The following is a 16223-nucleotide window of genomic DNA, read 5'->3' as shown; positions in this document are numbered from 1 at the left end:
ATTGAGGTACAGTAGGGTTTTTTTTCATCAGCCAAAGTGATCTTCACAGCATCAGTGCTCAAGAGTACTGGTTTTTCATTGTCCTGGATGAACACAGTGATACTGAATATGATCTTATGTTCTTTCTGTAATAGTTTTTCAGCTACCTTCAGCTCTCCTGTATGGGCACAGATGTGAAACGGTGTTGCATCTGGACCAGCCAGACTGTAGAACAGAGAGGTATTGTGGCTGCCGTCTCCATCCATGCATGATATCTGATTAACCAGGTAGCCAGAGTAAGCTGAGATGGGCACAAAAAACTGTAGTGTGCCATCAAGAGGAAGTGGAGGGTATAGAAGCTTTGGAACGTGGTCATTCTGATCAAGGATAAACACATGCACTGTGACATTCGAGCTCCAAGCCAGAGAACCCTGATCATGAACCTGCACCACAATCCGAAACATGTTGATGTGTTCGTATTCAAGAGATTGCAATGTATAAATCTGTCCTTTCTCTGGGTTTATGTACACGAATGATGACACAACAGAGTCATAGATATCACTATCTACAACCCTGATTCCAAAAAAGTTGGGACAAGGTACAAATTGTAAATAAAAACGGAATGCAATAATTTACAAATCCCAGAAACTGATATTGTATTCACAATAGAACATAGACAACATATCAAATGTCGAAAGTGAGACATTTTGAAATGTCATGCCAAATATTGGCTCATTTGAAATTTCATGACAGCAACACATCTCAGAAAAGTTGGGACAGGGGCAATAAGAGGCTGGAAAAGTTAAAGGTACAAAAAAGGAACAGCTGGAGGACCAAATTGCAACTCATTAGGTCAATTGGCAATAGGTCATTAACATGACTGGGTATAAAAAGAGCATCTTGGAGTGACAGCGGCTCTCAGAAGTAAAGATGGGAAGAGGATCACCAATCCCCCTAATTCTGCGCCGACAAATAGTGGAGCAATATCAGAAAGGAGTTTGACGGTGTAAAATTGCAAAGAGTTTGAACATATCATCATCTACAGTGCATAATATCATCAAAAGATTCAGAGAATCTGGAAGAATCTCTGTGTGTAAGGGTCAAGGCCGGAAAACCATACTGGGTGCCCGTGATCTTCGGGCCCTTAGACGGCACTGCATCACATACAGGCATGCTTCTGTATTGGAAATCACAAAATGGGCTCAGGAATATTTCCAGAGAACATTATCTGTGAACACAATTCACCGTGCCATCCGCCGTTGCCAGCTAAAACTCGATAGTTCAAAGAAGAAGCCGTATCTAAACATGATCCAGAAGTGCAGACATCTTCTCTGGGCCAAGGCTCATTTAAAATGGACTGTGGCAAAGTGGAAAACTGTTCTGTGGTCAGACGAATCAAAATCTGAAGTTCTTTATGGAAATCAGGGATGCCGTGTCATTCGGACTAAAGAGGAGAAGGACGACCCAAGTTGTTATCAGCGCTCAGTTCAGAAGCCTGCATCTCTGATGGTATGGGTGTGGCATGGGCAGCTTACACATCTGGAAAGACACCATCAATGCTGAAAGGTATATCCAGGTTCTAGAGCAACATATGCTCCCATCCAGACGACGTCTCTTTCAGGGAAGACCTTGTATTTTCCAACATGACAATGCCAAACCACATACTGCATCAATTACAGCATCATGGCTGCGTAGGAGAAGGGTCTGTGTACTGAACTGGCCAGCCTGCAGTCCAGATCTTTCACCCATAGAAAACATTTGGCGCATCATAAAACGGAAGATATGACAAAAAAGACCTAAGACAGTTGAGCAACTAGAATCCTACATTAGACAAGAATGGGTTAACATTCCTATCCCTAAACTTGAGCAACTTGTCTCTTCAGTCCCCAGATGTTTACAGACTGTTGTAAAGAGAAAAGGGGATGTCTCACAGTGGTAAACATGGCCTTGTCCCAACTCTTTTTGAGATGTGTTGTTGTCATGAAATTTAAAATCACCTAATTTTTCTCTTTAAATGATACATTTTCTCAGTTTAAACATTTGATATGTCATCTATGTTCTATTCTGAATAAAATATGGAATTTTGAAACTTCCACATCGTTGCATTCTCTTTTTATTTACAATTTGTACTTTGTCCCAACTTTTTTGGAATCGGGGTTGTACAATGAAGTAAGACAGAGTGGAGTTCTTGCCCACAACTGCATCAAATGCAGATACGGCCAGAATCAGTGCATTTGGAGCATTGTTCTCAGAAATATCCACAGAGTAGGATGGCTGTGAAAAGACTGGCATGTTGTCATTACCATCTGAAAGACAGACCACAAAGGATTCCTCTGAGGAACAGGGTGGGGATTCGGAATCGCTGACTGTCACTGTGATGGTATATTCAGCCATGTCCAGAACCCCATCAGTCATTCAGGTGTAAAGGCCTTCACAGGAAGAACCAAGCTTAAAAGGCAAACCAGATGGGATCTGAACACTTACTTGCCCATTTTTTCCAGCATCTCCTTCCGTTATGCTGAGGATGGCGATGATGGTGCCTGAGAGGACATCTTTACTCAGGACATGTGAGACAGAATTAATGCTAATAACAGGAGTGTTGTCATTAGCATCAATGATCTCCACTTTAATGTTATAGGAACCCTCCATGGCAGGACTGCCTCTATCTCTGGCCTACACTGTGAAGTCATACACGTGTGCTTGCTCATGATCCACTACACCTGTCACTTTGATCTCTCCACTGTCAGGAGCTACAGAGAAAAGCTGTAGAACATGACTAGACGTGTATTTATCAAAGGAATAGTGGATTTCTCCATTCAGACCATGATCAGCATTGAAAGCTCAGAGTGATGTTACTAATGTCCCAACAGGAGAGTTTTCTAAAAGAGTTACCCTTTTCAGTGGTGTATCAAACCGCGGTACATTGTCATTGATGTCAAGAATGTTGACAAAAAGAAGAGCAGATCTGATTTTTTCCGGCTTCCTGCCATGCATAGCAATCAGGTTCAGACAGAAGGTGTTACGTTTCTACTCATAAAATAAAACAGTCGTTTGGACTGAGGAGGTAAAAGTGCAGGGAACTGATCCCCATGTTGGCATCTTGTGCACTCTCTAAACAGAAACCGGTTCCAGATGTGGCAACTTTGGAAATCTCCAGAGAGATGTTTTTTTTGTTTGGGAAACCAGCATGTTGTCGTTTACATCCATGACTTCGAAGGTAACGTGATGCACTTCTAACAGTTTCTGGAGTAAAATCTGAGCGCGGATGTGACACAGTGAGCTTGATCTGCAGATGCTCTCTTTGTCCACTTCCTGTCTGATGACTAAAGCTCCACTGGTTGGATCTACATCAAAATATTCAACATCAGCTTCAGAGATAACATGCAGCTCTCTGTGGATTATCGCCTGGATCTCAAAGCTCAAATCCTTAAACATGTGTCCAACTACAGTCCCAGGTTTCAACTCTTCAGCCACAGAATAAAGCAGTTCTGAAGCTTCGATGTCACAAATCCTATGCAGAGCCAATATTCAAATCACAACATGCACTGATGTCTTTCTGTACATCAGTCTGAAATCCATCACCACTTGAATCCTTTAACTCTATAAATAAACAATTAATTAAAAGTAGATTTAGTCCTGATTGTACAATCCATTAATTTGGTAAATAAATAATGAGCTACGCATTTAGTTCCTCTGCACTGCAAACAAAATCTGACTGCGTTAAAAGCGCATCGTGGCCAACTTTCTTTTTATCAAAGTGATACTTCGATTCTTCAGAGTGCTGAGCAGGTGGGGGTTGTTATTATACAAAGAACTCAGTTTCCTATTGGAGGAAAGTTACTTGTGTCTCCAAAATGGGACAAACATCTGCCAGCCCCCCTCCTCTTCCCTCCCACACACACGCCACAGCAGACACACGCCACAGCAGACACACGCCATAAGGTCAATTAAGACATATTTTGCATCCCCAGAGTCTTGCCTCACTATTGAACATCTCTGATTCACTAGAGCATGCGTTTATTTTTAGACACAAGACAGAAGAAAAAAGTGATGTACTGAGTTTGCGTCATTTTAACTCTTTCATCATTCCAGTGTTAATAAAATATTGTGCATCAACACAATCCTGAAACCGTAAAGACAAAATTGTTAGTTATACTGTATATTTTATTAATGTGTCGATGTGAATTTAATGCATCACTTTTGTCAGTAAGTGTACAAATATACATTGATTAAATATAACATCTGCCAAGCAAACACACCTTTAGTCAAGCTGTAACATTTAGGTGACACTACAGAAAACAATCCTCATGATGTAATAAGTTTGAACATCACTATCAGATTCCCTTTTTCTCTTTGATTTAACTAAAGTAAAAATGAAAGGAGCTGTTCATCTCTGTGGTGCTGAAACACTGAAAATCTCTCTCTCTTGCTCTCTGTGTCACATACATACAGCTGTGACACTACAAGCAAGTAGTGACATTTAAATAAATAAAACAGAAGGCTAAATGAAAATAAAATGAAATACATTTCACGCAAAACCATATCTTTCCTCACCTGCTGACTCTCAAACGTCCACGTGCTGTCCGGTAGTGACGCATCAAGCACACTGAGAGTGTTTGTAAAGTCTGTGGTGCTGCTGGGCTTAATGAGGGTGAAATCACTGAATTCGGACATTGGAGACAGATAGGAGCCGAACGACTGACTCTGAGACATCATGTCTCCTCCCAGCACCTCCACATATTTAATGGGTCCGTCAGTGTTGAGCTGGATCTGCAGGTTTCTGTTGGGGTTTTTAGATTCACAATCACTCCGTCTGATACAGCAACTCGAGCTGCCTCTACTGCTTCGAGCACATTTTACCAACAAGATCAAAAACGTCATCAAACACAGCAATGAGACAGAGGCAAGAGAAACAATGAGATATAATGTGATTCTGCTGCTTTTCTGATCGGGTTCTGTGTTTTTGTGCCTAAAGTCTGAGATGGGTTCATGAAAGCCGTCCTCTATCAGTATATCCACAGTGACTGTGGTGGACTGCACCGGTTCTCCGTTGTCCTTGATCTCTATGAGCAGTCTCTGAGAGGAGTCATCCTGCTCTGAAACAGAGCGCTTAGTCCTCACCTCTCCTGTGTGTAAAGTGACAGTGAAGAGAGACGCGTCCGTGGCCTCCGCGAGCCGATAGGCAATCCAGGCGTTATGGCCCGAGTCAGCGTCCACTGCTGTGACTTTAGTAACCAGGTGTCCTGCTTTAGCGGAGCGGGGCATCCTCTGATGGGACACAGAGCCCAGGAGTGCGGAGGGGTAAATGACAGCGGGGGTGTTGTCATTCTGGTCTACAATAAAAACATGAACCGTGGTGTTGCTGCTCAGAGGCGGAGAGCCGTGATCTTTTGCTTGGACTTGGATCTGAAACACTTTCATCTTCTCGTAGTCAAATGAGTGCATGCTGAAAATGCTCCCATTGTCTGAGTTAATATAGAAATAAGACGACAGGGGCATGTTCTGGGCTTTGGAGTCTAAAATAGAATAAGAAATTTTGGCATTTTCTCCAACATCAAGGTCTGAAGCTGAGACAGAACAAACAATCGAACCTGGGTTGTTATTCTCTTTGACATGCGCCTTATAAGAGTTATCAGAAAAGGTTGGTGGATTGTCATTAACATCAAGAATTTGAACGGAAATTGTTTTTTTGTTGCTCAGCGAAGGGGAACCTGAATCAAACGCGGTGATTTCGACGCGATACTCCGGGAACATTTCCCGGTCTAAAATGCCATTTGTCACTAAAGAATAATCATTGGAGAAAGTCGATTTCAGTTGGAAAGGAACATCGGGTTGGCTGTGTAAAATGACTTTCCCATTCAGTCCAGAATCAGCATCGCGCGCGCTTATTAACGCGACAACGGTGCCACTCGGTGCGTCCTCGCGCACTGGGCTCGGTTTGGACGTGAGCACGATTTGCGGTGGGTTGTCGTTCACGTCTAAAACATCTACATGAACATTACAGTGGCCCTCCATTTCAGGAATCCCTTTATCTTTAGCACTGACTTCGATATTATACGTCGGAGTGCTTTCGAAATCCAGCTGCCCGTTTAAAACGATTTCGCCCGTTTGTGGATCAATGTGAAACAATGAGCGCACTGCGTCGGGTGTGTGCTCTCCAAAAGAATACTCTATTTCACCGCTCGTGCCTTCGTCCAAATCTGTAGCATCAACTTTTAACACTGACGTCCCCCGACTGGAGTTTTCAGTAATGCTTACTTTATATACCGCCTTGTTAAATACGGGATTGTTATCATTAATATCAAGGACAGTAATGTTGATCTGCGAAGTGCCAGATTTGACCGGATTTCCTCCATCCAGTGCAGTGAGCATCAGCTGATGAAAAGCTTTCTTCTCACGGTCAAGGGATTTCTCCAACACGAGCTCGGGCACCTTCCGCCCATCACCAAGATCCTTGACTTTCAAACTGAAGCATTCGTCTTTGCTCAGCGTGTACGATTTTAAAGAATTACTCCCTACATCTGGGTCTTGTGCACTTTCCAGAGGGAAGCGCATTCCGGGCACGGTGGACTCTGCGATTTTTAGTGCGCGCTCGGTTGACTGAAAACGAGGAGAATTATCATTGATGTCTTGTATTTCAACATCTATTCGGTAAAGCAGGAGAGGATCCTCGATTATGACTTGAACTGGCAATAGACAGTTTGCGTTCTGTCCACAAAGGCTCTCTCTGTCGATCCTTTCATCAACCAGCATCTCACCTTTTCCTAAATTCACACTGAAATACTGCTTACCTGATTCGGAGGCTATTCGTAATTTACGATCATAAAGCTCGGAGATTTTCAAGCCGAGATCTTTCGCGATATTTCCGACAACCGAGCCCACGTTCAGTTCCTCGGGAACTGAATAGCGAGTCTGGCCTTGTGTGTTCTTCCACAAAAGAAGAAAGGGAAACAACCAGAATAAAAGGCACCTCCAGCATCCAAACCACGTCCTCGTTGTCATTGTGGTACAAAAATCTAAATCGAAACGAATCACCACATCGATGAAAAATATAAAATCTCCCCAAAATGTAGTTTTGATTCCATACGTTTACTGTAATCCATTTTTATTTGTAAGAGCAGGAGCGCATCTCGGTCTGTACGGGCTCTGTGCATCGTGCGATTCCTTCCGATGGGGGAGGGAGTGGATCTCTTTGTACAGTCCTGCATATTATTGGAGCGCTGACGCCCAATACCAAAATGGCTGCCTCTTAAAGACACACACACACACACACACATGCACATGCTCTCATTCCGTTCAAATCAATCAAATTAACAATAAAAAAAATCGTAAGATAATTTTCAGTCAATAGTTCCTCTCATATTTGTCCCAGTTTGCAGGACACAACTGGTATAGAAAGTTAGTAAAGTAAAGGTTGAGGTAAGGGGTCAGGTTACCTTTGCTTACAAAATGATTCATTTCAAAAGAATAAAATACAGCCACATTACACTCTTTCGACAGCGCATAGTTTCATTTTTTTTTGCTTTACAAAACCTTCCATGGATGATGAGCCGATTTCTCCATTGAACCCAACATGCCTTGCATCATGAGAAAGTACCAAGTAAATAAATTTAACTGGATGCAGGTTCGTACGTATGTTCTCAATATTCAAGTAGGATGGCTCTTTCTTTATCAGTGACGAAATTTTGCATAAAATGCCTATATAAAATACAGTAACTACAGAAAAAATATTTTTATTCCAAAATGGCACACAATTCGCAGCAGAAAGTTCTATACATGAGTCCGTTAACAAAACAAAGTCGCTGTTCACTTTTTGGTGCTGAAAACAACACATTGATTCTCTCTCTCTCTCTCTCTCTCTCTCTCTCTCTCTCTCTCTCTCTCTCTCCCTGCCCACTTATCAACACATAGTAAGCTTTAAAGGAGGCCAATGCTACATAAAAGCTGTGTGATTTTGTTTTTTCGTTTTTTTTCCTCACCTGCTGACTCTCAAACGTCCATGTGCTGTCCGGTAGTGACGCATCGAGAACACTGAGAGTGTTTGTAAAGTCTGTAGTGCTGCTAGGTTTAATGAGGGTGAAATCACTGAATTTGGACATTGGAGACAGATAAGATCTGAATGACTGACTCTGAGACATCATGTCTCCTCCCAGCACCTCCACATATTTAATGGGTCCGTCAGTGTTGAGCTGGATCTGCAGGTTTCTGTTGGGGTTTTTAGATTCACAATCACGCCGTCTGATATATATTTTTTTCCTCCATGGTCTCACGAAAGGCAGTTGCATTTCTCTGCTCTCCTCTCCCTTATTTTCCCTGCTTGTGCTCCTCTGTCTCGTCTTGTCTGTCTATACTTTTGAGAGACTCTCTCTGCACTGCTCTCCAAACTAAAAAAAATCATGGAATTGATAAACTGCTCTCTTAACGAAATTGACAGTTTTCTCGATGAGAAGCCTGGGTTCGGGGAAACCCGCCTGTCCTGCCGGAAAGTTCGTGGCTGGCTACATGATGGATGCATGGGAGTGGGTCATGTGCCTGGCGATTCTTTCTGTGGAGGACATTGAAGACATCTACCTATTCGGAACCATGATTACAGGACTTTTGCTGATTGGATTAGGTATTGCCCTGATTTATCGAGGAAATCAGAAAACAGTGACAGCTGTTCAAAGCCCCATAAAGCTGCCTGACATGATTGAAGCGGTGGGCAGAGCTGTCGGCACTCAGACTGTGGCTATTCAGAACTTGAACCGCAACATGGATAACATCATGGAGATGCTTTCAGCTTTGCAAAGGAAATGGATTGATTCGGAGACCAGAATGGACAATCAGATTGGTCGTGTAAAAGAATGCGTCTACTCGCCCCAAGACCAAACAATCCCAATCTTATCTGCTTTCGGCTCCATCAGACAGTATTGGCCTCGGCCAAGGCCGTTGCTGGGACAACATCTCCCCCTGCTCACTGCTGTGGTCAGAAGGTCACTGCTGAGAGATGCTCTCACATTCCTTCCCCCACTTCCCGCGGTCACCGCTTTTACCCCCAGTGTGACAAGCGGGTGCATGACCAGCGCCATCATGGCTGCAGGAACGGACGGCTGCTTGCTTGTGCTGGGTTACCTCTACCTCCTCCCCTTCCCCCTCCCCCTTCCCCCACCCCTGATCGCCCCCTCTCCCCCCTCCCCCCCAAGTCCTAAGTTTTCATGTTGTAAAGTGTACTTGTGTTATTTTGTGCTTATGTGCTGAGGTGTTTTTTTATTTTAATGTTCCCACACTGTACTCCTCTAGGAGCATAGTGAGGGGGTTGCTTTTTTTCTCCTCCCCTCTCCTCATGTTACTCTGTTTTTTTCTTTTCATCCCTGTCTTCCTGTCCTGTCTACTCCCCCTCTGTCAATTGTATGTGTGTATGTAAGGACAGGCTGATGGTCAATTTTGCTGGTACTTGGGACTAGTGATAATAAAGGGTTCATTCATTCATTCATTCATTCACTCATACAGCAACTCGAGCTGCCTCTACTGCTTTGAGCACATTTTACCAACAAGATCAAAAACGTCATCAAACACAGTAATGAGATGGAGGCAAGAGAAACAGAGATATAAAGTGATTCTGCTGCTTTTCTGATCAGGTTCTGCATTTTTGTGCCTAAAGTCTGAGATGGGTCCTCTATCAGTATATCCACAGTGACTGTGGTGGACTGCACCAGTTCTCCATTGTCCTTGATCTCTATGAGCAGTCTCTGAGAGGAATCATCCTGCTCTGAAACAGAGCACTTAGTCCTCACCTCTCCTGTGTGTAAAGTGACAGTGAAGAGAGACGTGTCCGTGGCCTCCGCGAGCCAATAGGAAATCCAGGCATTATGGCCTGAGTCAGCGTCCACTGCTGTGACTTTAGTAACCAGGTGTCCTGCTTTAGTGGAGCGGGGCATCCTCTGATGGGACACAGAGCCCAGGAGTGCAGAGGGGTAAATGACAGCGGGGGTGTTGTCGTTCTGGTCCACAATAAAAACATGAACCATGGTCTTGCTGCTCAGAGACGGAGAGCTGTGATCTTTTGCTTGGACAATAACACTCAACAATTTCAGCTTTTCATAGTCAAATGAGCTCATGGTGTAAAGGGTGCCATTCTCAGAGTTTATATAAAAATATGATGACACTGGAACATGATTCATTTTCGAGTCCATGATAGAATATGTAACTAAAGCGGTTTTTATCTGTGTCTATTTCAAAAGCAGTGAGGGAAAACAACACATTGCCTGCTGGTTTATTTTCTTTAATGTACACACTATAAGACTGCTGAGAGAAAATTGGTGGGTTATCGTTTACATCAAGTACTTTGACATTAACAAATTTTGTTGCTTTCAAAGATGGCCCACCAGAATCACGAGCAGTAATTTCTGCAATATATTCCGATTTTAATTCACGGTATAACAGCGAGTCAGTTACCAGAGAGTAATGATTATCAAAAGAGGGTTTTGGTTTAAAAGGAAACTCTGGAGAGATATTTAGCTTGACTTTACCATTATCATTGGAGTCCAAGTCTATGACATGAATCAGAGCTACTACACTTCCGACTGTCACATTTTCTGGGACAGGGCTAGGCAAAGATGTGAGAATAATTTCAGGAGGATTATCATTTTCATCCACAATGTCTATTTGAACTGAAGAGTGGCCCTCAAGTGCTGGGTTTCCTTTATCTTTTGCACATACATCGAATGTATATGACTTTGTGATCTTGTAATCTTAATTTCCAAATACTGTAAGCTCTCCTGTATCCGGGTTCACACTGAAAGCTCGCTTCACTGGATTGGTGGTGTGAGCTCCAAAATAATACTGAACGTCACTATTTGAACCTTCATCTAAATCTGTAGCTTTTATTTGTATTACACTCATACCAACAACAGCACTTTCTTGCACTTGCGCTTTATATGCAGTCACTTCAAATTTTGGTTCATTATCATTATCATTATCATCTTGAACAATGATCTGCACTAAAGCAGTACCGGATTTAACAGGATTCCCACCATCTAAACCTGTTAAAATGAGCTTGTGAACAGACTGTTTTTCTCTGTCGAGAGGTTTGTCCACAATCAGCTCTGGCACTTTCCGTCCATCTTTAAGGGTTTTTACATTTAGACAGAAAAAAATTGTTTTTGATCAGAGAATATGAGCTCAAGCTGTTACTATCTACATCAAGATCCTCAGCACTTTTGAGAGGAAACTGAGCTCCTGGAGCGATAGATTCTGGGATTTTTAACACCCCATCTTTTGTGTGAAAATTTGGTGAGTTGTCATTGATATCTTGTATTTCTATTTCTACTTGGTGGAGCTGTAAAGGATTCTCAATAACAACCTGCAACTGTAAAAGGCAGCTGCTGCTTTGTGTGCAAATCCCTTCGCGATCAATCCTATTATTCACAACCAGGTCACCTTTTTCTGAATCGACACGAAAATATTGTCCGCTAGACTCAGAAGCTATTCATAACTTACGATCCACGATATCTGAGATGTCAAAATCAAGGTCCTTGGCGAGATTTCTGATGACAAAGCCTTCCTTTAACTCCTCTGGTATGGAATAGCAAATCTGGGCTTCAGTTATATTCCACAACAGAGAGAACACAGACACACCGAGCAGCCCTGCTGCCGTCCTTTTCCACCCTTCTTTGATTTTGTGGATCATCTCGTCAAAATGCTCTTTCTTTCCATTACTAGACAGATATTCTACACCCACAGATGGACGCCATGTTAATCCTCATTTTGATGACATAAATCTTGACACTTTGACGTGTCCACTATGTCGTGAACAGCATTATAACATACAAAGAGAGCATCCCCTTTCTCTGCAGCCTTATCATTGTGCTGCTCCATTGGTGCAAAGCTCAGCTGGTCCTCTCCAATGGGCAACATGGTGCCTGTTAAAGCCACAGCATCCTCTAGTCCAGTTCAACTAAAATGTGTTGTATCAAGAATTTTTAACAAGATAGAACTGGAATAAAGTGGGTTTGGGTGGTGAAGGTGCTATATTTCAGGCAAAACCAGAAATAATCAAGTAAAGGAGCAGTTTTAAAGGGTTTTGGAGATGGAGACAATAAAGCCAACACTGAGTAATCATCACTCCTCAGTTTCTTGCATAACAAAATGAGTTTAGTGTTAACAAAAGGTAGCCTATAACTACTGGAGTAATGGCCATCCATCATCATCATCAGCAGCAGCAGCAGCAGCAACAGCATCAATAATCTCATCTCATCTCATTATCTCTAGCTGCTTTATCCTTCTACAGGGTCGCAGGCAAGCTGGAGCCCATCCCAGCTGACTACAGGTGAAAGGCGGGGTACACCCTGGACAAGTCGCCAGGTCATCACAGGGCTGACACATAGACACAGACAACCATTCACACTCTCATTCACACCTACGGTCAATTTAGAGTCACCAGTTAACCTAACCTGCATGTCTTTGGACTGTAGGGGAGACCGGAGCACCCAGAGGAAACCCACGCGGACACGGGGAGAACACGCAAACGCCGCACAGAAAGGCCCTCGCCGGCCACAGGGCTCGAACCCGGACCTTCTTGCTGTGAGGCGACAGCGCTAACCACTACACCCCCGTGCCGCCCAGCATCAATAATCAATAACAAAAAAAATACTACTACATAATAATAATAATAATAATAATAATAATAATAGGAAGCAGAAGAAGGGATGGAGACTGAGCTGTTCTCAGTAACCAAGAAAGATGTCGATTTCTTGAATATAATTTCAGTACAATATTTTTCCTGTTTGCCACAAAAAGGAAATAATAAATGTAAAATTAATAAAAATAAACATAAACCTCTCTAATAAACATATCAAAAACATTTTTATGAGCAAAATAGTAAAGTCGCGCGCAGTACATGTTTGTGGTGTTGTAATGAACCTCCCCTCTCTCTCTCTCTCTCTCTCTCTCTCTCTCTCTCTCTCTCTCTCTCAAACACAAAACACACACATACACACACACACACACACGCACGCGCGCATACGCAAAACCAGCCATAACATAAAACAAGGCTCTATGATGCCTCAATTTATTCAAAATGAACAATTTCACTGTGCATCTTTCCTCACCTGCTGACTCTCAAACGTCCACGTGCTGTCCGGTAGTGACGCATCGAGCACACTGAGAGTGTTTGTAAAGTCTGTGGTGCTGCTGGGCTTAATGAGGGTGAAATCACTGAATTCGGACATTGGAGACAGATAGGAGCCGAACGACTGACTCTGAGACATCATGTCTCCTCCCAGCACCTCCACATATTTAATGGGTCCGTCAGTGTTGAGCTGGATCTGCAGGTTTCTGTTGGGGTTTTTAGATTCACAATCACTCCGTCTGATACAGCAACTCGAGCTGCCTCTACTGCTTCGAGCACATTTTACCAACAAGATCAAAAACGTCATCAAACACAGCAATGAGACGGAGGCAAGAGAAACGATGAGATATAATGTGATTCTGTTGCTTTTCTGATCGGGTTCTGTGTTTTTGTGCCTAAAGTCTGAGATGGGTTCATGAAAGCCGTCCTCTATCAGTATATCCACAGTGACTGTGGTGGACTGCACCGGTTCTCCGTTGTCCTTGATCTCTATGAGCAGTCTCTGAGAGGAGTCATCCTGCTCTGAAACAGAGCGCTTAGTCCTCACCTCTCCTGTGTGTAAAGTGACAGTGAAGAGAGACGCGTCCGTGGCCTCCAAGAGCCGATAGGAAATCCAGGCATTATGGCCCGAGTCAGCGTCCACTGCTGTGACTTTAGTAACCAGGTGTCCTGCTTTAGCGGAGCGGGGCATCCTCTGATGGGACACAGAGCCCAGGAGTGCGGAGGGGTAAATGACAGCGGGGGTGTTGTCGTTCTGGTCCACAATAAAAACATGAACCGTGGCGTTGCTACTCAGAGACGGAGAGCCATGATCTTTCGCTTGGACTTGGAACTGAAACACTTTCATCTTCTCGTAGTCAAATGAGTGCATGCTGAAAATGCTCCCATTGTCTGAATTTATATAAAAATAAGAGGAGACCGAAATGCCTTGCATACGTGACTCTGTAATTGAATATGAAATTTTGGAATTTTCTCCCTGATCTGGATCAGAAGCTGAAACGGTGCATAACACATTCCCAGCATTAACGTTTTCTTTCGCGTAAATCACATATGAGGATTGTAAGAAGACCGGGGGATTATCATTTACATCTAATACTTCAACAGATATTTGAGTTTTAGACCGAAGCGGCGGAGACCCTGAATCTTCCGCCAGAATCTCAATCGTGTATTTAGGAAATGTTTCCTGATCTAAATTTGAATCCGTGATTAATGCATAATAGTTGGAAATGGACGGTTTTAGTGTAAAAGGTAAACCCGGCTGTATGCTTAATTTGACTTTGCCATTTTCTCCGGAATCACTGTCCTTTGTTCCGATTAGAGCTACTACTGTCCCAGGGGCTGCGTCTTCTCTCACTGGTTTCGGAAGAGATTTCAGAATAATCTCCGGCACATTATCATTTACATCCACTATTTCAATCTCTACACTGCAGAGACCCTCTAAAGGCGAAGCTCCTTTGTCTGAGGCGATTACCTCAAATTTAAAGGAACTGATTAATTCATAATCCAAATCATCTTTAACTGTGATGGCACCGTTTTCTGGACCAATAGAGAATAAATTCTGAATGCTCGTTGGCGTGCTCGGTTCAAATGAATAAATTAGCTCGCTATTTACACCTTCGTCTGCATCTTTGGCTTTAACTGTCAGAATGACTGTTTCTCTTACGGTGTTTTCGGGGAGTTTCACTTTGTAGGATGTTTTTTCAAAAACTGGAGTATTATCGTTACTGTCTTGTACCCGAACAATAATTACGATTGTTCCAGACCTCGCTGGAGTCCCACCATCCACTGCAGTCAGCACGAGGTTGTGGGTGGACTGCTTCTCTCTGTCCAAAGCCTTTTCTAAAACCAATTCAGGGATTTTAGTACCGTCCTTATTTTTCACACTCAAAACAAAATATTCATTTTTACTTAGCATGTATGACTGTAAAGAATTTGACCCTATATCCGGGTCTTTTGCTGTCTCCAAACGAAATCTTGCTCCTGGCGTTCGAGCTTCTTCGACATTAACAACGAACTGATCATTAAGAAAAAACGGCGAGTTGTCATTCACGTCTTGAATGTCGATTTCCACACGATACATTTGTAAAGGGTTTTCTATAATAGCTTCTAGCGTTAATGTACACCTCACGAATGCAGCACATATCTGTTCCCTGTCGATTCTATCTGTAATTATTAGCTCCCCTTTCCCCAAATTAATCCCGAAATACTGCTTACCAGATTCGCTCGCTATCTGTAATTTACGGTCGGATATTTCAGAAAGTCCAAGGTCCAAATCTTTTGCGATGTTTCCAACCACAGATCCTATTTTCAATTCCTCGGGAATGGAGTAGCGAATCTGCGCCTCTATTGTACTCCAAACGAAGCAGAAAAGCCACAGCACTTGCCACCAGCAGCGCGAATTCCATGTTATCGCTCCCATTTCCATGAGTGTGATATTAATAAATATTCTACTTCCAAAACCATTGCAAGTTAAAATATTCGACCTAATCTATCCTCGGCATCCAAAAACTCTGGCTCTAACGCTATCCTCATTGTGAACGCGGTCCTGTCGGTATGAGCTTTGCTTGTGGAATATGGCACTGAGGCTTGGAGGAGAGAGTGGATCTCTTTGTGTGTTTCAGCACTCTATTGGCGGACAGCGCTCCAATTGCTTACAAGCTTGAGCAGCGTCTTAAAGGAACATTCATGCCGAACAGACTGAAAAACAGTACTGTGTAGTGCATTGTTGCAGATAAATGCTGTAAATGCGACACGTAGAAGATTATTCAGTTAATTAATCGAGTCATCCCATTTTGAAAATCTTTACTGAAAATATAAGTTTGTTTAAAAGGAATAGGTTCCAGCAATACCAACATTTTCAAATTTAATAAGTGTACTGCTCCTTCAAAATAAACATGAAATATGCATATAAACCTCCCAGTGTCAAATGGACACTGTCTGACAAAGGAATTGTTAGTATGTCTTGTCTTCTTGTGTGTAGGGGAGAGCGGGGAAACTTGGAACAAGTTTTCAGCTTTTGTAGAATGTGTGAAATTCTTTGCACATAGCATCACATTCATGTTACTCTCAAGAGCATTTACTATATCCTCTTACCACAACATTAGTTTCTCAGCTTGTCACATATACTGGCCTTCAG

At 42.8% G+C, this 16223-nt stretch overlaps 2 protein-coding genes across 17 annotated transcripts in view; both read right to left on the bottom strand.

The window, feature by feature from the left end:
• LOC132873435 (protocadherin beta-15-like) overlaps nt 1–16223 on the bottom strand; it is a 246338-nt gene that overhangs the window by 11800 nt on the left and 218315 nt on the right. The window lies entirely within an intron of this gene.
• LOC132873757 (protocadherin gamma-C5-like) lies at nt 13047–15512 on the bottom strand. Its single transcript, XM_060909563.1, has one exon. It carries the CDS (start codon nt 15510–15512, stop codon nt 13047–13049), a length of 2466 nt encoding a protein of 821 aa, XP_060765546.1.

Source organism: Neoarius graeffei, chromosome 25 (genome assembly GCF_027579695.1).
Source record: "Neoarius graeffei isolate fNeoGra1 chromosome 25, fNeoGra1.pri, whole genome shotgun sequence".
NCBI classification, from domain to species: domain Eukaryota; kingdom Metazoa; phylum Chordata; class Actinopteri; order Siluriformes; family Ariidae; genus Neoarius; species Neoarius graeffei.
This window is presented reverse-complemented; position numbering and strand designations above follow the sequence as displayed.